This window comes from Drosophila ananassae, chromosome 3L, assembly GCF_017639315.1.
Source record: "Drosophila ananassae strain 14024-0371.13 chromosome 3L, ASM1763931v2, whole genome shotgun sequence".
NCBI classification, from domain to species: domain Eukaryota; kingdom Metazoa; phylum Arthropoda; class Insecta; order Diptera; family Drosophilidae; genus Drosophila; species Drosophila ananassae.
In genome coordinates this window covers 7,049,798-7,073,615 of record NC_057929.1, presented here as the reverse complement: position 1 = coordinate 7,073,615, position 23,818 = coordinate 7,049,798, and the positions used below count along the sequence as shown (strand labels likewise).

Here is a 23,818-nt window from a genome sequence, read left to right as displayed (position 1 = left end):
TTAAAAAGAAACATTAAAAACTAGTTGTCATTGTATTATATTTATTTACGTTAGTTAAGTACAACTCTTTACGCTATGTCGGTAAATGCAAGACAGCTTCCGTTCCGCATCAAATTATAGTATATTGTATGTACAAAAAGGATAAATTAGTCGTCACACATTGCAAAACAGCAAAGGATCGAAACGGGTATAAAAATATCGTGTAAATGAGTTTCAAATCGGTGTATAACTAATAAGTACAATGGATTTTTGAATCCATTTTGTGTTTTTTTATCTTAATCAGACTGCAAACGTCACAGTTCCATCGACTCAAGTTGGCTTCATAGCCTGTCTTTTTTTACATGCATTGTGGTAGGGGATCCATTTGATTTATTTCAACCTCAGCTATGCTCGCTTGCGGGACTTGTGGGTCGGCCGATCCTTCGGCAATTTAAACTCGTCCGGATCATAGTCCTCGTACGCGAGCTCCCGCTCTGGCGCCGACTCAGGTAACTTGTTGATTTTCTGCAGACGTGCGTGCACTATTTGCAGGTGCCGCCCAATGTAGTCCTCTCCGGGCGCCAGGCGCTGGGCGTGCTGCAGACAGGCGGCCGCCTTGGCCAGGCGTTTCCGTTCAACAAACACGACGCACAAATTGTGCAGCCCCTGGGTGTTGTTCGGATCATAGTGAAGTATGCTGCGATATGACTTCTCTGCCGCATCCAGATCCTTCATGTGGTTTATGTAGATGTCACCCAGCAGTATGAGGCCCTTTACGTGCGACGGATGATGGCGAATCAGTTGATTGAGGAACGGTACCGCATCGAGAGGCCGCTTGGTGTCTGCCAGAAGCAGGGCCAGGTTAAACAGCGCACTGCGGAAGTCCGGCTTCAGGTGAATGGCCCGCTTGAAAAACTGCTCCGCCTCGTCGAAACTGGATTCGTCCATAGCCAGCATGCCCAGGTTGAAGTATACCTTTTCGTTCTGGTCGTCCTTGGCCAAGACCTTGTATAATCTCGAACGGGACACGCGACGTGCCTCTTCGCCGCCCAACTCCTGAAGCAAAATCGCCGAGTTAAGTAGCGCCTGTTCGTGCTCGGGAAACAGCTCCAAGGCCTTGTTGAAATAAACTTGGGCCTGCTGGCTCTTTCCCTGCTCAAGGAACACAACGCCCAGGTTGTAGTAGATGTCTGCATTTTCGCTGTCGTAGAGCAGCGCTTGTTCATAGACCTCCTGGGCTTGGACAGTGCGATTCAGCTTCATCAGGATGTCCCCACGATTAATGTACGCCTGTTGGTAAAAGATAGCTTCAGTGTTAGTTTTCTTTAAAGAGAATGTATTTAAAAATCTTACTTGAACATAGTCGCTTCTCATGCTGATGGCCTGTCGGTAGAGGTGGTCCGCCTCTTCCAATCGCGTTTGATTCTTAGCTATGAGATTCGCCAGGTTGATGAACACATTCAAATGGTTGGGGGCTATGCGCGCGTGATAGCTGACTCCGGGCTTTGCCTGTGGGAACAAAGCCTTGGCTTGCACGTACGCCTGCTCGGCTTCTGCATACCGCTTGAGGTGGTTCAACGTACGCCCCACATTAATGTGCGCCCCAATGTCGTCCGTTTGGATGCGGACTGCCTGCTGGAAATATAGTAGTGCCTCCTCGAACCTGCCATCGTTCTCAAGGGCATGGCCGACGTTGTTGTACAGCTTGGCGTTGCGCTGATTGACGTGCACACCCGACATGAACAGCGAATACTCCGTCCGCCAATCCCAGTTCCTTTGGTGCGTCTTCAAGCCGTGCGAAAGCAACAGAACAGCCAATGCTGCATGGCCAATGTTGCGCCACCGGGAATTGCAACGTTGTTGGATTTGCTGCAACCCGTAAGCTATCAGCAGACAGTAGCCCATGGACGGCATGTAAAGTATCCGTTCAGCTACCACAAATCCAACGGGGAAGAAGAGATTGGAGGCCGGGAGGAACGGCAGTACCATCCAGCCGAGGCACATGATGAGGATTCTCGATTGGGCCAGGTTGCGGGTGAAACAGGCCTTGGCTACTAGGGCTCCCAGCCCAATAAAGGTACACAGCGTGGCCACATTGCGGGGGTCAGCAAATCCCTCGAGCACGGGAACAGTGCCTGTCCAAGGACGATAAGTGCAGTTCATTAATCAAGATCAGATAAAAACCTATCTTGATGTACTTACCCATTGTCCAGTCGCAGCATAGAAGCGAAGGGCAGAGCAACAGCCAAAAGTTCAGGTAGATGAGGTAAGCGTAGGTTAGCTGGCGCTCGGGAGAGTCCGCCGCCGATGCTGGGTTGTCGAAGCGCGTGAAAATGGGCAACTGAGAGCCCATCACATAGACTCGACCGATTAACAAGGAGAGCGTGATTCCGACCAGGAAGGTAAGGCGCTTCCACAGAACTGGCGACGACCAACGCCGGTTGGAAATACGATTCACTAATTTCGGCGACTGCTGTTCTGGTTGCTCTTCGAAGAGTCGAAGAACCAGAGTTCCCAGGTCCAACGGCCGCAGCTGCTGCACCACGAACAGCTCGTAGACGACGCATATTCCGGCGATTGTGATGCCTTGCTCCTTGCACAGCATGGAGGCCAATAGGCAACTGCCGAAGCAGACGAGTAACGTCAGCCATCGAGTGCGTCGGGAACAGCCCGAGTCTCCGACCGACTTCGCGTAGGTGAGAAAAGCCGCCAGGAAGCAGATGGAAGAGAGCAATTCAGCACGCCCGACCACGCCAGTAACGGCCTCCGTGTGCACCGGATGGGTGGCGAAGAGGAGCGAGGCCACAAAAGCGCATGTGTTGAGCGAAGAGGATGACGCCGATGTGGCGATGGCGTTACTGCCCAATGCTGCACACTGACGTAGCAGCAGCCGGCACACCCGACGCCACAGCAAGCAGACGATTAGGTGCAGCAGCAGGTTGACGAGATGGTAGCCAAATGGCTCCAACGAATGCAGCAAGTAGTTGAAGCGAAACGTCAGGACGGTAAGCGGGCGATAGGACTTGTGGGACTGCTCCTTGCGCATCGGTGTGCCCCAGAAGTCGTTGAGGAAGACATTTCGCAGTGGCGTGTGCGGCCGGAGGTCCTTGTTGTCCCGGATGGCGCTGATGTCGTCGAAAACCAGTCCGCACTGGGTACTGTTGTAATAGCATGCGATGCATGCCGCGCATATGCATAGAAATTCGATCAAGTTTCGCTGCGAGGAGCTCACTGTCCTGACCTCCCTCTCCCGGACACGATTGCATGCGGCACTATGGCCGGAGGGTGATGCAAGTTGACTTGCTAGGGGTTGGGGATTCGTTGACATGCTGACTTGCGTTACTTTCCGAAACGCTTCATGTATCCATAATTGGTTGGTCGGGGGGGTGAAATGTTGCATGCGGCAACGTCAAAAGGACTTATTTCCCTAGGCGTCCTGGAAAGGAAGTGCTTGTTTATATTACTTCGTTTTTTTCAAATAAAATTTATAGTTCATAAAAATGTTCATAAACTATAGCCACAGATGACCCTGATTCCCATAGAGTTGTAAATCGCATTGGAATGCGCTCCATTTCTTTTTGCAGTAACGTACAGGACACGCATATAGAGTACTTTGTGGATACATACCCGAGACCCTCTTACTTTCACACACCATTCTTTCTTACCACAGATTCCTTTATTCCCACTGAGATAATTCCCACGGCTACTGCCCGTATTCAATGGGTTTTAATGACAAACTTTCTACGGTTTTTATTGCCACTTGAAGTTTACAAAGAAACAAGTCCGGATTGCGGAAAAAATCAATTAATGCGCAACAAAGTAACTCCGTCCCGGTTACTGTCCTCTATACCAACTGCACACACAAAGGCCCGCCCGAAGTTAACAAAGTTGTAAACTGCTCCCCGACAGGACTCCGGTTTTAGGATCCGGCCGGAGAGAGTGCTGCAGCCCAGAGAAAACGACAGAGAGGGAGAGCGTTTGTTTGCATAAACGGTGTAAATATTGTGGGGACCTGGAGGAGGTAAAGCGCAGCACTCGAACATTACTAGGCGGGGCACATCATCTCCCGCCTAGGCGGGTGGCGGATGCAGGCTGCATCGGGTCCGGGTCGGAGGGGCAGGCCAACAATGTTGCACTCAATGTCATCGATTTTCTGGACGAACAGTCAAAACAAACCACCACCAAGTAAGTGTTCGTAAAGAGCGCACGCACCCGGGAGCAGAGATTGTGTTGGGAGTCGGTGCCGCAGCTGAGCGCAACTTTGTTGCACGACCAACTTTTCCCGAAGGACGACTGGGTCGCACGTGCTCCGTTTTCCCGCCAAGTGCGGCGCATGAGCCCTCGAGTCCTTGCACTTTCACTTTGCGCCGTTCTCTCGCCTCTCTCGTGGCTCTCCGCAAATTAATGGCTGTTTGTGTTTTTGTAAAATTACTTTGACCGAGATACGGCTGGACAGGCATCCGTAGAGCCTCCGTCGACCGGAATCGGAGTCGGAGCCAGGGGTGGAAGCGAAGTCGTAGCTGTAGCTATAGCTGGGCGGGAGCCGCATCCGGAGAGACATCCGCATTTGTGTCCTCTCCCGTACATGGGACATGGGACGCCATTACATCGTCGACGGTGGCCACCACACACACACACACACACACCAACAACAACACACAAATCACAGATTTGCCAACTTTGTTGCAATATTTACAATGTTGCCTTTGTTGGCCTTCCAGAGCTATGACTCATAGCTGCAGCTTCTTACCGTGGCCCGGAGAAGCAAAACTTGTTGAGGTAGTTGCATTTACACGAATTAAATTACATTTTAACACAATAATCAGATGTGTCCGGAGCTCAGATTGTTGTTGTGTTATCGATTCGCCGATAACAGCTTCTTCTTCTCGGTTTGCCATTCACAGGTATCGCAACAAAGCCGATAGTTTCATCGAAACTGTTCCATCCCTATCGTGTTGTCGGTAAAAGTGGAAAAGTTTTTTAGCATTTTCCGCAAAACATTGAATAAAACAGAGAAAGTACAGATCCTGCCATGTCCACGGAAGACTTTTATTTGCGATACTATGTCGGCCACAAGGGCAAGTTTGGGCACGAGTTCCTGGAGTTTGAGTTTCGGCCAGATGGCAAGTTGCGGTACGCCAACAACTCAAATTACAAAAACGACACCATGATCCGGAAGGAGGCTTTTGTTCACCAGTCCGTGATGGAAGAACTGAAGCGCATTATCATCGACTCAGAGATCATGCAGGAGGACGATCTGCCCTGGCCGCCTCCAGACCGCGTGGGCCGACAGGTAAGTGGCGTCACCAAGTACAGAGGCCACAAGGAATAACCATGTGTCTTTCAGGAACTGGAAATTGTCATCGGCGACGAGCACATCTCGTTCACCACATCCAAAACCGGGTCATTGGTGGATGTAAACCGGTCGAAGGATCCTGAGGGACTGCGCTGCTTCTACTATTTGGTGCAGGATCTCAAGTGTTTGGTCTTCTCACTCATTGGCCTGCATTTCAAGATCAAACCCATATAAGAACCGATTCTATCTTAAGCTAAAGCCTCAACCAGCAGGCGACTCATATTTTGTAATGATCGATTTGTAATACTTGTACTTGTATTAGCTCTAATGTACAAATTTCGTACAATAAGAATAACTAAATGAAGTCTGTATAATGAAGAATAAAGTCTACGAACAATAAACCAGTTCGAACCCATTTAGTTTCGAGTTGAATATATTAAACTCTGAATATATTATAAGAACATACTCCAAGAGAGTCTGCCCTACCAAATCCCCCATCATAGCAGCCCACCTACGGGCTCCAATCCGATCAAGTACTCCTTCATGCAGATCCAAGCCTACAACAAAACCCATTTCTCATCACTTACTGAATCAAAAGAAAAAATAATATGGTTATAAATGATGGGTGTATATTTGAAAAATACAACTTACTGGTTGACATACAATTAATAAAATATTGAAGTCCTTTACATTTTGTACAATTTAACGCAGATCACTTACATATACTTAAAACACTTTTAAAATTGGCAAAAAATAAATTGTAACTTAACTACGTTCTACACTTAATATTACTCTAAAAATGACGGGATCTAAACACACACATGTATAAAAACGGACTTACAAGATTCAGATTACAGATTCACATTCTATATTCAGTCTTTGGGGTTAAAACTTATTTTACAATGAAATATTTGAAGCTGCCTACGACGGATCTTACATTAGAGAAAGCTCTTGTAGAGCCGAATCCGTAGGTCTCAGAGTCATAATTGTGGCTGCTGCTGGTGCAGCGCCAAAGTGGCCGCGATGTTGGTACTGGGTCGCTCCAAGTAGCCACTACTTCCGGGCATGGGCATCGACATTGGCATTTCCAATTGCTGGTGATGATGATACAGCTTCTGCTGTTGCAGTGGCTGATATAATTGTTGCGATTGCTGCTGCTGCTGTTGCTGTTGCTGTGGAACTGGTGTCTTGGAAAGACTAGGCGATGGCTGGAGCGGGGTGTGGCTGCCAAGCCCAACGCTACTGCCACCGGGACTGGGACCGCCCTCCTTTAGCGGACAACCGATGGTTAGACGCACATGCAGGCCCGACTCCTTGATGAGATTAACCACGTCGCCGTGAGACATTCCGGCTATCTCAATCCGATTAACCGCAATAATGCGGTCGCCCACCTTCAGTTCCCCGCAGCGATCCGCCGGACTGGCCGGTATCAGTTTACCTTTACACAAAACAGTTTATGATTAATATATACAGACTTTGGAAGCGTTTAGTTACCTATCGTTGATCCATAGTAGTGATTGGATGAAGAAATTATAACAAAGCCAAAGCCCTCGTTCTCGTGTCGGCTGACAATCACATCATAGGGATACCGTCGCATCTGAGAGCTGAGCGTAGCTTGCTGCAACAGAGGCGAGCGACGCCGTCGCAGGATCATGGTTACCTGGCCTCGAAGGGCCGATTCTCCGACCAAGGAAACCACTTTATGATGCGAAGAGTTGAGCTGTGAATGAATTTTCAAGGTTACCTTGGAGATCAAACAAGTATTATCGTTCTACCTACCACATTGATTCCATCGATGCTGAGAATCTCATCGCCCGTGGCTATGCGGTGGTCCTGGTCCGCAGCACCACCCGGCACAATGTGGCCCACGGTGACCTGAGAGCCCTCCTCAGTGCCGCCGACTATACGAAAGCCGAAGCCCAGCGCCTGCCGCTCCAGCGTTACTTCGGTTAGCTCACACTGATCCGCATCCTCGGAGGCGTCCAGCAGGGCTCCGCTCCGCCAACTGGGCGAATGCTGCAGCTGCTGCGACTGGAGCTGTTGTGGCTGTTGGTGGACCTGTTGGGTCGTAGGATCCAGATTGGCAAAGCCAACCCGTCTTCGATCGTTGAGCAGCTCGTTGACCCGTCGCTGTATGCGCTCGTTCTGGAGGTGGGCAGTCTGCATAGGCGAGTACTGTCCCTGCCCGCCACCGGCCATCCCCGCCTGCTGGGCCTGCATGAAGTATCCGGGGCGGTAACGCTGCGCCTGACAATCGTAACAGTAGCAGGACTCGTGGTGAGCCATCGGCAGGGGCTGCATACTGGGTGGCAGGCCGTATATACCACCCGAATCCCCCTGGAGAGTCGCCTCCGCCAGGCGTTCATTCAACCGACTGACCATCTTGGGATACGGATCCATGTAGGGAACATCGTCCAGTTCCGGCAGACTGTTGTTTGACTTTCCTTGGGTCTGGAACTGAATCGGTTTGCGAGCTTCCAAGTCGTTGGCTCCAGTGCCGATCCCAGCTCCGACTTCGCCGTCCAGCTCGTTGCTAGGCGTCTGGACCCGCGCCCGCCTGGTGTCCACCAGCGGAGTCTTCGGCCGCATGGGTAGCACCTCCTTCACCTGCGTACTGTACAGATCCGCCGTGGGCGTCTTGCTCCGGAACAGACCGCTGCCCACAAAGTTCTTACGCAGCTTGGCCACGTTTCCCACCTGTCCGATCTGGGCGGGCTGGTCTGGCGGGGTGCGCTGAATCTTTACGACCGTGGGCGTTGTTAGACTGCATTCCTTGAGCAACTCCACCACGTAGAAGTGCGGCTTGTTGCGCACATTTATGCCGTTGATCTCCAGGAGGACGTCGCCTTCCATCAACTGAGTGCAGCAGTTGCGGTCGAGGATCTTCTTCACGATCTGCCCACACGCCGAGTCCGCAATGGTAAACCCAAATCCCATGGAGCCCTTCATGATCGAAAAGGTGCACAGTTCGGGCTTCTTCATCAGAATGAAGCCACTTCCATTGGCAGTAGCGCCCGCGCTGTTCCCTCCCTCGCCGGACAAGTCCAGGAAGTTGTAATTCCCATCCATGTTGAGGCGACGCTGCTTGTCCGAATCGCGACCATCCACCGCCATTGTGGTCACCACTTCGTTGTTCGGATCGTTGGGGTCGAACGGCAACGGGTAGCCGCGACACACCTCCAGGATCGCCCGCTCGCCGGGCAGAATCGACTGGAAGATGTTGACCATGTCGAGGTGCGTATAGCCCAGCACGCAGGTGTCATTCACGTATACCAGTACGTCTCCCGTCTGGAGCTGACCGTCCAGCCAGGCCGGACCGTTCGGCACTACGGTTTTGATTTGGAGGAACTCCTCCACGTCCCCGCCGGTGCTTCCATCACTGCCCACAATGGTGAAGCCCAGACCACGGGAAGACTTCAACAATGTTGTGTTGATGCGTTGGCCCTGCAGATCTGCCGGATTCCGGGTGAACTTGTACGGAAGCTTGGTGGTGGGCGCCTCCTCCTCCTGCCGTTCTGCAGCCGACTCCGATGGCAGCACTGGTGGTGGCACAGTCGGCGTCTTGGAGCGCTGCTCTTGCTGGATCTGCTGCTGCTGCTGTTGCTGTTGGCGCTGCTCCGCTGCTCGTCGCTTAGCCTCCAGCACTGGGTTCTCGTACTGCGTCCTCCGGTTAACATGGTCGATGAAATACATTCCGTACATGGAGTCCTCGATCTTTTCCCAGCCATACGGCAGCTCATCCTCGCAGCAGTCCTCGAGTGACTTTTTCTGGTACTTGGACAGCCTGGGATCCAGCCAGTGGGACGTTCCCGTGTTATGGCTTTACGGGAATGAGAATCATGTTAGTTCGCACTTTCAATCGCTCCTCCAAGAGGCATACTTACTCGATGAAGTAGAGTTCGCCCCGCTCCGTGTATGCCGTCTCCCACTTGGGTGGCAAGGGTCCAAGGCCGTCTCCCGGGTCCTCGTGGTTGACAAAAGGCGGCTCCTGCGGCTGGCCCTCGCCAGCTCCGCACTCGCTGCCCAGGCTCTCGTCGCCATTGAAGTAGTTATTCTGCAGGAGGTTCTCTGTTCAGGGGAAGAGCGAAGAAACCTTGATTAAATAATCCAATCCAGCCCACCCTCAAAACGTTCAATGAACCTGACTCCGGAGAGTCACCTTGCCAGTGGAGCTGATGCTCAGCCAGCCGAGAATAGTTTGGTGGAGTCTTTTGAAATCGAACTGCCCCCACAATAGCTCATCTCCTTCCCCAAGACCGCTCCCAACCCAATCCTCTCTGCCAGTGAGTGGGGAATGAAGCGTAAAGAGTTTCCGAGTTGCCGATTGGGGCAGTCCAGAACAATAATTATTATTAGCAGTGGCCAAGCAGGCTCTGACTAGACTGTGACCTACTTTCCTGACTGGCCCACTGAGATGATGGGATGATAATCAGCCAAGCACCGGCCAAGTCCCCACTCATGCTGAATGAGTAATGGGGAAATTTTAATTATGGCCAAGTATAAGAATTGAATGAGAATGGTCGCGGCAATTAAACGAACCTTTCGCTTTCCCATTCCGTTAAGATCTTCCGACTTGGGACCAAGAATCTATGACAATAATACTTGAGAGAAGTACTTTCCAAAATGCTTCTAGAGAAGCTTGTTTTAATAAGAGTTTGGGACTAAGACTGACAACTATTTCCAGGGAAGCTGTTAAGGAATTATGCTAAAGAACAGATCTAAATGGAGCATCGTCGTTAACCCCTTTTAAGGTGCATGCCCTGGACAAAGGCAAGCCCACAGAGATGGGCATACAAGCGGGCTAATCGAATGACGAGCCCGGTAGAGAGCAAAAGACCCGCCTAAGCTCCAGTCAAAACATATTGGGAATCATTTGCATAGAAAGATGAATATTTATGCCAGAGACTGCCAGGCAAATGGAACGGAGCGAGATGCGGCCAACGGGATGGAGGTGACACATCTTTGAACGGTAAAGCGACCATGTTTGATTTGGTGACTCTTTTTTTGCGCCGAGACTGAGTGGGGCGTTGGGGCTGACTGGAGAGTGGGGAGCTCGTTTGAATAACTGCAATCCCCGTACGCTGTGTTTGCGCAGTCCAGACTCCGGACTCTGCATAATCCAGAAAGTGTTAACGAGCATGGGAGTGGGTGATGGAGGAGTGGGAGTTGGGAGTTGGGAGTGGCCGACTCGCAGTTCTGGGAGCTGTGAGCTCTCCCAGCACGGAAGTTCTATGCGGCACAGTTTACTGCTCCGTTCTCGACTTCACTTGCTAGCGTTGTATAAATATTTGTTGAATGCAGAGTGGGGCACGGACGGAGAGTGGCCTGGAGGGGGACTATTTGATCACCAGATGTAGCACACAAATAATGCTGTGTGTGTAGCACAAGCCAGGGCTACCGAAACTCCAATCTGAAGATATTGTTTTCTCAGATTCTCAAACAGGAACAAATATGCTTTTGCGAGTTTAGCTTTAAATTTGTAGAGTTATTAATAAATGTTTATCATATATTTGAGATAACAGAAACAAATAAGATAAACTAGCTTCGAATAGATGCGAATCTGGAACACCCTTCAGATAGTCCGCTTCCTACATTCATATCTTTACCAATTTCCATCTGATCCTTGAACGGAATACCTTAAACGATTTGTGGGGCAATTCCGCGTCATTCTGCATCAAAACCTGAAAACAAAATTTTCGATCGATATTTTTCGATTTTTCCTGATGGACCCCCTTGTGAAATCCACGATTTCCATTTTGGCCCCAAACCAAACATATATCTTGGCCAGTTTTTATCCGATCCTTGAGCGGAATACCTTAAAAGATTTGGGGGACAATTCCCTACCATTCTGCATCAACACCTGAGAATCCAATTTTTTAACCATATTTTTCGATTTTTTATGGGGGAGCCCCTTGCAAGATCCGGTATTTTTGACTATGGCTCCAAACTATGGATATAACTTGGGCAATTTTTAGCCGATCCTTGAGCGGAATACCTTAAACAAATCGTAGTTCTATTACCCAACACACTCTTTATCAAAAAAGAGTCGACTATCCACCAATCTGAATGCCAAAATATCATCCCACCACAGAAAGAACTCGGCTATCTTATCATCTCGGCCCGGAACACTTTCATCAAGGTACTTGAGCGAAAACATGTTGGAGGTTCTTTTGAAAAGAAACTCTCTCCGCTGAGGAGATCGCTTGGAAGCAAGTGACTCACCGCCAGAAAATGCGGACCTCCAAGCCACGCAAACCCGAGGCCTGGTCTGGGGTCCGGGGCTTGTGCCACACAAAGCATTACTCATAATTACGGGGATTGCGATCGAGTCGGCGGCGCTGCTGACTGCTGATGATAATGATTGACAAACGATTACCCTGGAAGATTGTGGCTAATTGCATTTCGGGACTTTGAATGGAACCGAAAGAACCGTACGCCAGAGAGATCATCTATCCCCAGCTCCATCTTATCGCTGATCGGGAGTGCATTAGTGCTTCGGCAGAGATCTAAAAATAAGCCAAGACAACAAACAAAGAGACGGGGAGCCGAGGAACAGGGGAGTTTCAGCCAACATATGGTGTAATTGAAGCAGATACAAACAATCCTCCAGCGAGCAGTCCACAAATTACGTAAAGTCGGACTAAAATACTTAAATACTCGCACAATCCCAGTGCTAGTTCATTGACTCTTTTTTTTTTTTTTTTTCAACAAAAAGCTACGCACGCTTTTGATGTTTTCGTTTTTTTTTTTTTTTTTTTGGCTATTTAACATGGCTATCTGACATGGAACGAGGAGGAGTCGGAGCGGCGTATAGGTCACGGTAGGCACGGTCGCCAGGGGCGTGACCGTAACAGAGGCGTGGTATTCGCCTGAACTTGCTCACCCAACTGCCAGTGCTACTTATTTGGATGAGCTGTCAGCTCTGGGATCACCTATTTCGTGATGGGATTGTCACTCTTGGATCGTGGATTACAGCACGACTGTTTCAATTATTTAACAGCTAATAAATAAAGAGAAATCTTAAAGAATTAAAAACACAAAGTGAAGCTCTTTATTCATAAACCTTTTACTAACAAAAGAACTCTACAATGGCAAAGTAAAGTCCGGTAATGAGATGTTTGCTCTGCCACTTCATCTGAAAACCCGTCTGGGCCGCTAGGCCTGTGCAGTTTTCTAGAGTCCACAGTTCCCAGTTACGCAATGGACTCCAATCCAAGTCGACGATCAATTAGCGGACAACAGAACCGGCAATTTACCCGGTTGCAGAGTTGGCGTGTAGCGGGTCCATTTGATGGACCTCCTCGCCACTTGCTGTTCCGCCCGCATTGGAATGCAACCCCTCTTGGTTTTCCTGCTCCTCCGCCATGGCCATGACTCCTCTCAATGGATGTCATCGACTCGGAGGAGGCGGAGAGTCAGACCTCTTTGTTCTCCATACTGTATGTCATTTGTGACGACTCCTTCACGGACTCCCTGCTCCGCCTAATGATGGCATCTAATTGGCTTTGCTGCTTCGTTAACTTGGCTTACATGGCACGCCATAAACTAGAGCTACTGCCCCCCAGCCACTGTCTCGTAATCAAGAAATTAATAATCGCATCATGGGACATGGGGCATGGGGCAATCTCTATAACCGACACCACCAAAGAATCCCCACTGCTAATTGCATCTGACGTGAGGCGTAAATGATAACCAAGATACAATGTCGGAGCAGACATTGGGGGCTGGAGATTGTAAGGTGCACGCTCTCGGCGAGTTCATTGCTACCTGGCCAAGAGGTGGCTTTCAGCGAGACCTCTTGGCCAGAATCAGTATCAACATCCCCCGTATGTGTGGATACTATTTAGGCATATTCATTTAAGCAATTCCCATCTGGAACTGGATGTGTTACGAAACTCAACGGCCGGCAAACAATGGGACAGTATGGCCCTGGTTGAGGGGAAACTAAGCCAAGCGGCAAACTCCTAACAGATGATTCAGATACATACTAAACCCGGCTATCTTGCCCAACTTCCGAAAGCGATTTCCCATCCACACCTAGACGGTGTTGACGGTGAGACGTGAGTGTGTGGGTTATCCCCTTAATATTATCTGATGATGTGTTTATAAAAGACTAACAAGTTAATATGAGACTGATTTTTGGGCATTTTTTCGAAGACTAATTCATGCAGATTACTGGCGACTTGATAGTCGAATCCACACCTACAAGCCCCAAACCATTTAGCCAGTTAAGACAGCAATTTAGTCGTTCGCTTGCTCCATAAATATTGAATTCCCACATCATCTATGTGGATTCTAGACCAGCAATTATATGCCAGCTACCCCCACACACACACAGACACACTCAATCGGTATCGAGGTTACCTTCTTTGGCTTTAAAATGAACCAGCTCTCTGGGCTTTCATTCATGAATGTCGTCTTACGAGCTCCAAGACACAATATCCACACAATGAGGGCTCACATAAATTAGATGGCAACTGGATCGACTGACTAACTTAGGGGCTCAGGGGCTTCAGCTAGCTCTGGGAGCAACCTGTGAGAAAGTGATGTCAGGTGGATTAAATGAAATGGGAGTAGAGTGCCTAGTCATGCCAGAGTGTTATATTGAAAGTGTAATACTTAGTCCTCTTACAAATGGCTAAGAACGAAGACCCACAACCATCACTTCGCGAAAGAAGGTTACTTCGTATTGGGACGTGTAATGTGGAGCTGGGTTACACCACTTGGTCTTAGAGCACGTGGATGGCCAAAAAGAAGAAAAGTACTTCAAGACCTTCAAGACTTCTTCTTTATTTTCATTAATTTCCCCCCCGCTTGGAGCCAACTAATTTCGTGGCAAGTGCATTTCAAGTTGAAATTGAAACCAAAAACAAAAAAAAAAACACGAAATTGAAACTTAATCCGAAGTGGGAGTGGAGTGGAAGTGGAACCACTCGGGGGCATACATATGTGGGCGGAAATGAGTCACTTGAGTCGAACCGCCCTGAATTTTGGTTTAAGAGCCGACCCGGCCTGCAAATTAATTTTAATATTTTATGAGACGAGTCTGAAATGGCAATTCGATTTCCAAACCACACTAAGCACACATACTTTAGAGTTAAATATTTAATTATGGCCTTAATCTAATGGACTTTTGGGTCATTTAATGTTTAAAGACATCATTAGGCCTTCGAATCTCATGCTCACCCTTGCTGCCTTTGAGGATGCTGTTGGGAGCACCTCCTCTACCAGCGACTGGTCCTCCACTGCCGTTGACTTCTCCGACGGGTGTTCCATTGCTCGGCAGTCCGGACACAAACTGATTACGCACCGACATCTGACTGTTTAGCGAGGAAGTGCCACTCAGCGAGGTCACATCCTCGCGGGAGGCGGCGGCTGTCCCAGCTGGCTGGGACGACTTCTTGATTGCCGGCGGTGGCGGCGGGCGCGAATGATGGTGGATGCCGGGTGGTGGCGCTAGACCGGCAGTCTTTTCGCCATTCCCATTGCCAACCACATCTGCGGAGCCAGAGACGGATCCAGCTATGTCGTCCACATCGTTGCCATCGCCATTATCGTCCACGTTGTCGCGGCTGGAATTGAATTTTCTGCCGCTTCCGTTGGCAAGGCTAGAATTTAGATTTGAGTTTCCGTTAAATGTTGCAAAACTGGTCGGAGTAGCAGCAGGATGTGGATGTGGATGTGGATGTGAGTGCTGATGTTGATGTTGATGTTGGTGGGAAGTGTTCAGAGGCGCCAACTGCTGTTGCTGTTGCTGCTGCTGCTGCTGTGGTGTTTGTTGATAGAAGTGGTTGCTGAAGTGCGACTGCTGTTGCTGGTGCTGCTGCTGTTGCTGGAGCATTAGGTAATCCGTGGGAGACTTGGATGCGGTTACGCCCCTGACAGCCACACCTGCTCCTCCGCCGGCCGATGCCGTTGTCGTGGCCGTGATTATTGGCATTTTAGAAACGGGTATCTTGTTGGATATCTTTTGTTTGTTTTCAGCGTTCTACAGCCCAGTGCTTTGTCTGGCCATTGCATTCGCGTTGAAGGCGTCTTCTCTTAATCGTTTTTCATTGGGACTTCATTATAGTATCTATCAGGGAGCTGCCAAACGGAATAATTAAGCGAGAAACCATTAATTAGCAATATGCAAAGTAATATGAAAACAATTTGCACGGCAAGAGCCATAAAAAAGTGCCATAGATGTGAGTCACAGTGTGAAATAGGATCTCTTCTGGATGAGGCTACCAAGAGGCTTCTTGGCCTGGCCAAGATGTGTGCCAGCCAGCACATAAATTCAGAAATACTTTAAATATCTAACATTGCTGAGCTCCGAAGCCAACTATCCAGTTAGACAGCTCCGGGCCAGACACGATCATTGTTCAGTGGCTAGCTCTCGACTCGGCAGGCAGACTTGCAGCTCCAACTGGTCTCGCTCCTCCTCCTCCAGCTCCTCCTCCGTGGAGCACCCCTTCTATTGTTGACATTGCATTTTTAAAGACTCTGCTTTGGACTTTCCCATGACAGACATATATAATTATAATAATTTCTTGCAAATTCCATGGCGGCTTTAACTTTTTTTGCTTCAAATTTTCGCCAGTTAAAGCAATTGAGTTAATTCCAAAATGTTTTTTTTCAGCCTTGAAGTGGTTTTTTTTTAACGAGATAAATCGTTTAATTGCCAGCTCACTTATTTTGTTTTATGGCGAAAACTTTCTTTTGCTTTTTTTTGTACAGAAAATTATTGATAGGAAAATTGGGAGTCCCAAGACAAAATTATGAATAAGAGGGCAGAAATATAAGAAAAGTTAACTGTGCGAAAAAAAGGGGCATCAAACACGACAGCCACATAAAGTTCCTCAAGCGAAAAATTTACTCTTATGTGAAAAAAACACACTATATTGTACTTCAGGCAGAAGACGAGCCGTTAAAAATGGAAAACTGAGAGGCCACGAGAGAAGAAGGAGCTGCGGGCCAGAATTCCAGCAAACAGAACAACAAATGCGAGAAACGAGTTTTTCAGGGCACGCCACTGCCACCAGTCACCAGTTACCGCCACCAGCTAGCAGCCACCAGCTACCAGCCAGCAGATCGCCAGAAATCCAAAAACTGAAAACGAAAAGGTAACCCCCACAAGTGCACAGGAAGAAAAGGATATGAAGGATAATAGTTTATAAAATATAAAGATAATATTCATGAGAAATAAATTGTGATGAGCTTAGCTATCTTTAATCTATCTATCTATAATTTAAATAAAATATATTAAATGAGTCCTTAATTTCTCTGTGTGTATTCAGGTAAAAGGAAAACCATTGTGGTGGTTTGTTTCAGTTGCCTCGCCTAAAAGAGACCTAAAACGTACCACAAAATGCCCAGCCACCTGTCGTCCGAGCTGGCCAGGAGCATTAGAGTTGGGGGAGCCTAACTTTCGACTGCAATCAGGCGCAACGCACGACCGACGACCAGGTTGCCGTCAACAAGGGGAGCGCCAGCCACAAAGCCAGCAATTTCACTTCATGGGTGAAATTCATTTCTGCGAAGCCATTGCCAAGGTAATGAAAAACAAACCAGAATTCAGTGACAACTACTTCTTTATTTCCTAATTCGCACCCAATGGCCGGCCATCGATCATAAATAAACACTCCAGCGACGACTGGTGGTCACTGGCATGGAATGGAATGGCATTGACCAAATATTAGAGAAGCAGATAAACAATTTTCAATCAAACACTTTCAAAAATCGCACCTTTTTTCTTCCAGTTTGTTTATTTATTTGGCCAGACGCGAGACGTGAGGGATCAATGATGATGATGATGAAGATCGTTATTGGCAGGCCAACCCAGGCAGGCAGGCAGTATCAGTACGAGTGCCGGGCACCACTTTCCATTTTTATGGCGGTTTTCGGTTTCCAGAGGCGATGAAAACTGCAAAACGCGTTTCTCAAACAGCACACACACAACACACACACACGGGCACTGGCACTGGCACTGGCACTGAGATGCGGTGGCACTTAATAACCGTGATAATATGGCCAAGTCTGGACTTGTTATTGCCGCCGATTGGATCGAAAAACACGTTGGATAGATGATGCACACCTGTTGGATGGATGCTGGGTGGCGAGAGCAGTGGCTTATATTGCGTTTATTTGCCGTTTATATTCGCATCCGATGGATAGTTGATTTTCCCGCTGGAAAAGCACACGGAGCAGAAGCGTCGACGCGAACCGAACACGCCAGAAACTCAGAAACAAATGACGCGAAGGAGGCCGAGCCTCGCTGATAAAAACTGAATAAAACCTGTTGCTTGCCCTCCACATACACACACGCGCAATGCGACCACTGCACAGCGCCACAGGAGAGCCAGGTGCTCTTTCTAATTTAATTTAAATACTGTTACTTTAAAAATGCACATTTTCACCTCGATGGTTCAACAGAAAGGTATAGTTTTTATTTATTAAACAAACAAAAAATAAACAAAGCTAGGTGCGTTGGGTTTGAATATGGTGTGACCATTGACCGCAAAACTATAAATACCACGTTATCGGCTATCGGTTATCGGGCAAGCCGCCATTAAGTCGTTATATTCAAAATTAAACAGTAACAACACTTAAATTCCCATTTACTTAATGTCCCATTTAGATTCTGAAAAATAACATAGCACTTTATTGTATGCCCATAATTTTGATAATGAAATATTCTTTTTGGGTCTATCATACAGGTGCAAAGATGATTGGAGCCGGCTTCTTGCCCTTTTCCTTTTCGGCTTTTTCTGCCAATTCCTCCTTAACCACTTCGGCAATATCATAGATTTCTGACTTGTGCTGTAGATTTTTCAATAAAGTAGATTATTGAAGAAATAATAAGATTATAGCATGCATTAACCTTTAGTTGGTTGATGTAAAAGGTAAAGGGAACATTTCCAGTGATTGGATCAATGGCCACGGGCCACATTGCTTCCAATTCTTCGTCAGTAAAAGGTTCCCCTTCCTCCGACATCAACTTTCCAAAATACTCCTTGGTCAGATATTTTTTATTCTCTGGATCTAGGGTCTGAAAGGCCTCGAGAATCTTTACAGCCGGCGCCGGTTGCATTCTGTGCAAAGAAATATGTTTTAAAAATTGCTCAAAATTTCCGTTGAATCATCTCACTGTTTGTCCATTAGGAGGAGGGAGACGTGACCCATGAACTTGGTTAAATGAGTCTCGCCCGGGTAGTCTTGCGACTCTGTGGCCTTGATCACAGCTTGAACCTCCTTTTCAGTGGGCACACAGCCCAAGAATCGGAGGACGTTGCCCACATTTCGGGTATCTATGTACTTATCACCATGCGTATCAAAAATGCAAAACGCTTCCGAAATTAGGACCTCCAGGTCGTTATTTAGGGAAACTGTGGATGGTAGATTGCATTAAAACAGGATAAATCGGACATGGTATCATCCTCTGCTTACCGCCAACCTCCATTGCACTTAATTTTATTTAACACTTATGCAATTTTCGTTGTTAAATAATCTCCACGGAAAATTTTCAGCCACTTAAAATTTTTTTGAATATTTCATGTACTGAAATTGTCGATACTGAATACTTCTCTGATTTTGAATTAAAAGCCAAGTGACAGGTTTTTTAAACAAAAGCCTAAGAGCCATTTTATTTTTAATGGCTTATTTTACAGATTTGATTTATTCTAATCGTACATATTTAAAAAGCACGCCTTTTTTTGTGGGACCTGCTGCTTTTCTAAAAACTAGTGCCTTGGCAACCCTATTTAATGGGCAAGCGGTAGGCGTAAACGCCCATTGCCACAAACTGGGCACACTGCGCCCAACCAAAAACAGCCACGTCAACTTTTTCCATCCACCCACTTGAGAAAGAACACGACAGCCCAGAGGAAAACTAGTTGCAAAGGTGACTAAGAAAATTGCGTGAGACAAAGGCCGAAAAGCCCGAGGCAATGAAGAGGTGCAAACCTGAAAAGCGTCCGAGAAGCGCAGTCGCAGCCAACGAGACAACATAATCAAGTCGCGAAACAGAAATCAGATAAAGTTCAGATCGGAAACAATGCAAACCTAATACGGAAGCGCCTCTAACAAGTCGCAACCACAACGCATTTTAATACACACAACCTGAACAGCAATTTTTTCACCATGGCCCCCACCGCCAATACAGTTTTGATATCCGTACCGCGGACAGTGGGAATCACATCAGCCTCGCTGCCCAAGCTTCGACCAGCACCCCTCACGGCTGCCCTTCTGAAGGCTAGCTCATCGCCCACACCCTCGAGCTCGGGATACGCTTCGTCCTCAAACAGTGTTATAGAGGAGGAGACCATGGCGGCAGCGCCGCCAAAGGCCAAGAAGCGCCGCCTCGACCACTTGACCTGGGAGGAGAAAGTGCAGAGAAAGTAAGTTTGAATAAATGATTCCCTTCTGACCGAGCTAAAAGTTCCCTACCCCCTTAATTATACAGGAAGCTAAAGAACCGGGTGGCAGCACAAACATCGCGTGACCGCAAAAAGGCCCGCATGGAAGAAATGGAATATGAGATCAAAGAACTAACAGACAAGACGGAAATACTTCAGAACAAGTGCGACAGCCTACAGGCGATCAATGAGTCGCTATTGGCCAAGAATCACAAACTGGACTCTGAGCTGGAGCTCATGCGACAGGAACTCGCCGAATTGAAAGAGCAGCAGCAACAGCTCTCCAAATCCACCGCCACAACCATCATCACCAACACCAGCAACAGCCAATCCAACGCCAGCATAGGCGCTGAGGGCTGTGCGTCCACAAACCTTGGATCCGCAGCATCCAATGCTGACCCTCTGCAGCAGGGTACACATCAAGTGGACACACAGTCGTCAGCGCGTCTGCTGACGGAGCAGCTGAAGAGCAGCCGGAGCCTGGCTTCTCTCTGGAAGGTTGTGGCCCTCTGCCTTCTCTACAAGACATGCTTGGCGACGACGAAGAATTCGACGTCCGGCGTCTCGAAGAGCTGGCCGAAAGTCTGCTCGCAGATATCACCGCAGACCTGGAGACAGGCCCTGGAGAGGGCTGCTCAGCTGCTGCCGAAGATACAGGCAAGCCGGAGCGACTGCCTGGATCAGTGGTGGGGTCCACAACAGAGCGCCTGGAATCCAGCGGGCATAGAGCTGGTGGCTTAGAGAAGGAAGAGGATACCAACAAAAAGCACAGCCTTAATGTGCCGGTGTTGGAGTTAAATGGAAACAAACAGAAAACAGAAGTGCCGGTCCCGACGACAACAACCACAGCCAAGACAGAAACGGCAGCGCCAATCGCTTCAGTCATGCAGGGAACTCCGGATACGGTTTATGGCACCTACGATGCCAAGACGAATTCGATCACCATTGTAATGGACGGCGACGCAGTGCCGGTTAATGAGGCCGTCATGGAGATTTACAGCGACGGTGTCACCGCTGGCGACGACGCCACAGATGTGGTGATGAAATGTCCGCCGCCAGCGACGTCGCCGTCGCAAGTCTATCTCAATGTGGTGAATGCCACGGAAGACTCCGACGACGAGAGCTTCGAGTCTTTTGAACGGTTTCTCTGCCCTCGCGTCAAGGCAATCTCACCCCTGGCTAAATCTCCTGCGTTGTCCCTGCACTCAGCGACCTCAGACCACGGCTATGAGTCCATACTGGGATCGCCATCATCCACACCACTCACCCTGCCCGTCGACGAGGAAGATTTCGCGTGGCAGAGCAATTTTGATGAGCTATTCCCAAGTTTGATTTAGGCCCTGGGCTTGGTGATCGTTTTTCAAATTGAAAATTATGTTGGCCCAACGTTCGTTCTCTCTGTTTAATTGTTAAGGTTGGCAGCCGCTTAAAGTTAAGTTACTAGTTATAGGCTGTATAGAATTTCGTCATCGAAGGCTTTACATATGATATTCATTTTAAGCACTAAGTTTAACTGTATGTTTCCATTTATGTTTAACACTTTATAACCACATAGGCTTACATGTTCTTATTGTAATGTGCTCAATGGATTTGCTAAAACATTCGCAAAAAAGATATATTCAAAATATAAACAACCCAAACCAAAAAACTACTATTTGTGTTTTCTACCATTTTTTATTATTTCAGGTTCTTGAACCATATCTACCCCTATAACCATCAGGCCATCATAACTTAAATCAGGCCATATTTTGTGACGCAATTTCAACATGCGCAGATACTATTGCGGGTAAATAGAAATGAGTCACTTTCTTTTCTATTCGTAGGTGTACTATGACCCAGCCTTTACGGAAATAATCATTTCACGCTAATCTAATGAGATTATTTTCTATCATTTTAACTGATGTTAAATAAAGCAATAAAAAAAATTCTTTGAAATAAGAGAAAGCATATTTTATGAGCCATTTCATTTAAAAGTTACAAACCTACCCTCGGAAAACTTAAAGGTTGAAAGAGGTTGCCAGATAGTTTCAATAGAAAAAGTATTAATGATAATAAGCAATAAGCATAACGAAAATATAAATATATATTTGTTTATTAAAAACTTAACAAAAACTTGATAAACCTTATAGACACTTTATAAAATGTATGTCTTTTTTAAAATCTTCCTATTTTTCTGAGATGGCAGCCTTAAAGTGGCCAGTCAGGCAGCACTGATTAAAATAATACCTTTTAAACATCATAACGTTTATAAACAACTTTAAATTAAAATAAAAAAATAATTATAAATTAACATTAAAACTGTACAGAATCGAAATGCCAGAACAAGCCAAGGAAACTGCAGCTGCCGCTGTGGATTCACCTGCCACCGTACCCGTCAGTTCCCTGTCCCAGGATTCAGGTGCCTTGGAAGAGTTGGATTTGGAAGACAAGCCTGTTAAAGCAACGAAGAAATCCAAGAAAGGACGCCACTCGGAAGAGGAAATGGAATTCAAAAAGCTTGCCCAACGTCGTATTAACGTGGCCGGAGCACCCAAGATGCCGCTAAACGGCTATGTGCGTTTCATGAACGACCGCCGGGAGGAGCTGCGACGCGAGCAGCCCCAGCGCACTGCCCTGGAGCACACCAAAATCATAGGGGAGGAGTGGCACCAGTTGTCGGAAGACCGCAAGATGCCCTACATGGAGGCAGCCGCTAAGGAAAAGGCCATGTAAGAGAATCCCTCCATCTGTTCCAAGAATTTGTAAATATTTTTTTTAATTTTTCAGCTATCAGGAGCAGCTGCAACTTTTTCTTAAGGAACACCCCGAAATTTTGGCCAAGGAGCTGGCAAAGGCCAAGAAGGCAACCAAGGTAGAACCCACTCCAAAAGAAAACACCAGCGCCGCCAAGGGTAAGAAACCGAAGGCGAAAACGACGCCCGTAAAACGCCAAAGCGAGGATCCGGACGACATCCCATTGGCCCAAGTCAAACGGACTCCCACACCTCCAGCTCCTGCTCCTTTAGCAGCGCCAGTTACGACACCTGCACTCAGTTCCCAGCCAGTACCACCAGCGGCCGTCATTACTCCGCGTCCCCTTCAACCCGGAGAGATTCCCATCTACACAAACGAGTTCATCGAGCACAATCGCAGCACCGAGAACGAGCTGCGCACCCTGCGCAAGGCCAAGACTGATCTGGAGCAGCAAAACGCGGTGCTGGAGCAGCACGTGGACAATACTAAAGCTGGCTATGCGAAAGTAATGGCCGAGGTGGCCGAGCTGAAGGAGGAAAATGTGCGGCTAGAGTCCTACCTAAGTGCCCTCCGACAAAAACTGGTGACATCGCTGGTCGGCATTTCGCTCCCCTCTTTTGAGTCAAGCGGCCCAAGCCTGGAGAACGTTGACAAGTACGTCCGCCAGTTGTCATCCCTTGCCGGCCAGCCAAACAACACTGCACTCCTGAAGGCGCGGGAGGCACTGCGCAAGCTGGACACCTCCAGTCTGCTAAAGCCCTAATCGCCACCGTTCCAGTATAAGTCTAAGAATACGTTTAAGAACTATTAACCATTTAATTTATGTCCTTACATTAATGTGTTTGTATCAGATTAAACCCGCACTCTATAATTTACAACAAAGATTAGTTTTCGTTGTCTTCGCTGCGCGAGGAGATGTTCCCAATGTTGCGGAAGCTGCGAAGACGTGGAGTGCGCGACAAAGTATCAGTTGTGTCATCGCCTCGCTGGATCTTGGCACGATGGAAATAGAAGTTGCGGAGGACATAGTATCCGCCCAACAGCATAGGAATAACCATTATTGGGTGACACACCAATCCCAAAGCGAACAAAAAAGTGGCCATCATTAGGTTGGTGAGAGCCTCTATTAGGTTGAAGACGGATTAAGGAATCAAATACCAAAAGACCCACTCACGTTGAATATGCCAAACCGTGGCCACCAAGGTGTAGATGGCGGCTGAGATGGTTTGGAGGATTCCGTATAGTAAGGTGAACATTTTCACACTTCTGATGATATAGCCCGAGGGAGAAATATAGCCCTTTCCGACACGACTGCCAAATGTGAGCTGGACTGGGACCAGAATAATGTGACAAGTTATGAATGGAATGCTTGGAAACAAATATACATCAAAGCTAAATTTATAATTCAATAATA

General features: G+C 47.8%; 7 protein-coding genes across 11 annotated transcripts; 3 read left to right on the top strand and 4 right to left on the bottom strand.

The window, feature by feature from the left end:
* Window positions 1-21: 21 nt before the first annotated feature.
* On the bottom strand, window positions 22-4,885 carry LOC6495821 (protein O-mannosyl-transferase Tmtc3). Of its 5 annotated transcripts, none has more exons than XM_032450152.2 (4): window positions 4,676-4,885; window positions 2,182-3,415; window positions 1,333-2,114; window positions 22-1,269 (listed from the first exon to the last, which is right to left on the bottom strand). In XM_032450152.2, exons 2-4 carry the CDS (start codon window positions 3,377-3,379, stop codon window positions 385-387), a joined length of 2,865 nt encoding a protein of 954 aa, XP_032306043.1. In that variant the 5' UTR covers window positions 3,380-3,415; window positions 4,676-4,885; the 3' UTR covers window positions 22-384. The 5 variants fall into 5 exon arrangements, with proteins under 5 accessions (XP_032306043.1, XP_001959655.2, XP_032306045.1 ...); XM_001959619.4 differs by having other exon boundaries at window positions 4,730-4,885; XM_032450154.2 differs by lacking the exon at window positions 4,676-4,885 and adding an exon at window positions 4,412-4,638.
* On the top strand, window positions 4,886-5,694 carry LOC6494794 (protein mago nashi). The gene is made up of 2 exons (XM_001959618.4): window positions 4,886-5,272; window positions 5,327-5,694. Exons 1-2 carry the CDS (start codon window positions 5,012-5,014, stop codon window positions 5,507-5,509), a joined length of 444 nt encoding a protein of 147 aa, XP_001959654.1. The 5' UTR covers window positions 4,886-5,011; the 3' UTR covers window positions 5,510-5,694.
* A 188-nt stretch (window positions 5,695-5,882) lies between these two features.
* LOC6495820 (membrane-associated guanylate kinase, WW and PDZ domain-containing protein 1) lies at window positions 5,883-17,795 on the bottom strand. Its single transcript, XM_014908020.3, has 6 exons — window positions 17,003-17,795; window positions 14,462-15,361; window positions 9,160-9,343; window positions 7,055-9,095; window positions 6,770-6,995; window positions 5,883-6,713 (listed from the first exon to the last, which is right to left on the bottom strand). Exons 2-6 carry the CDS (start codon window positions 15,213-15,215, stop codon window positions 6,256-6,258), a joined length of 3,663 nt encoding a protein of 1,220 aa, XP_014763506.1. The 5' UTR covers window positions 15,216-15,361; window positions 17,003-17,795; the 3' UTR covers window positions 5,883-6,255.
* A 94-nt stretch (window positions 17,796-17,889) lies between these two features.
* On the bottom strand, window positions 17,890-18,868 carry LOC6495819 (dynein regulatory complex protein 8). The gene is made up of 4 exons (XM_001959616.4): window positions 18,704-18,868; window positions 18,405-18,642; window positions 18,138-18,348; window positions 17,890-18,076 (listed from the first exon to the last, which is right to left on the bottom strand). The coding sequence occupies exons 1-4, from the start codon at window positions 18,714-18,716 to the stop codon at window positions 17,966-17,968; spliced, it is 573 nt and encodes a 190-aa protein (XP_001959652.1). The 5' UTR covers window positions 18,717-18,868; the 3' UTR covers window positions 17,890-17,965.
* Window positions 18,869-19,036: 168 nt separating this feature from the next.
* Window positions 19,037-21,218, top strand: LOC6494796. The gene is given in 3 exon segments (XM_001959615.4): window positions 19,037-19,653; window positions 19,719-20,070; window positions 20,073-21,218. Coding segments are annotated over 3 exon segments (1,545 nt in total). The 5' UTR covers window positions 19,037-19,396; the 3' UTR covers window positions 21,009-21,218.
* A 204-nt stretch (window positions 21,219-21,422) lies between these two features.
* On the top strand, window positions 21,423-23,270 carry LOC6494797 (high mobility group protein 20A). The gene is made up of 3 exons (XM_001959613.4): window positions 21,423-21,457; window positions 21,978-22,379; window positions 22,438-23,270. The coding sequence occupies exons 1-3, from the start codon at window positions 21,438-21,440 to the stop codon at window positions 23,165-23,167; spliced, it is 1,152 nt and encodes a 383-aa protein (XP_001959649.2). The 5' UTR covers window positions 21,423-21,437; the 3' UTR covers window positions 23,168-23,270.
* Window positions 23,197-23,775, bottom strand: LOC6495818. Its single transcript, XM_001959612.4, has 2 exons — window positions 23,579-23,775; window positions 23,197-23,527 (listed from the first exon to the last, which is right to left on the bottom strand). Exons 1-2 carry the CDS (start codon window positions 23,658-23,660, stop codon window positions 23,289-23,291), a joined length of 321 nt encoding a protein of 106 aa, XP_001959648.1. The 5' UTR covers window positions 23,661-23,775; the 3' UTR covers window positions 23,197-23,288.
* Between the last annotated feature and the right edge of the window lie 43 nt (window positions 23,776-23,818).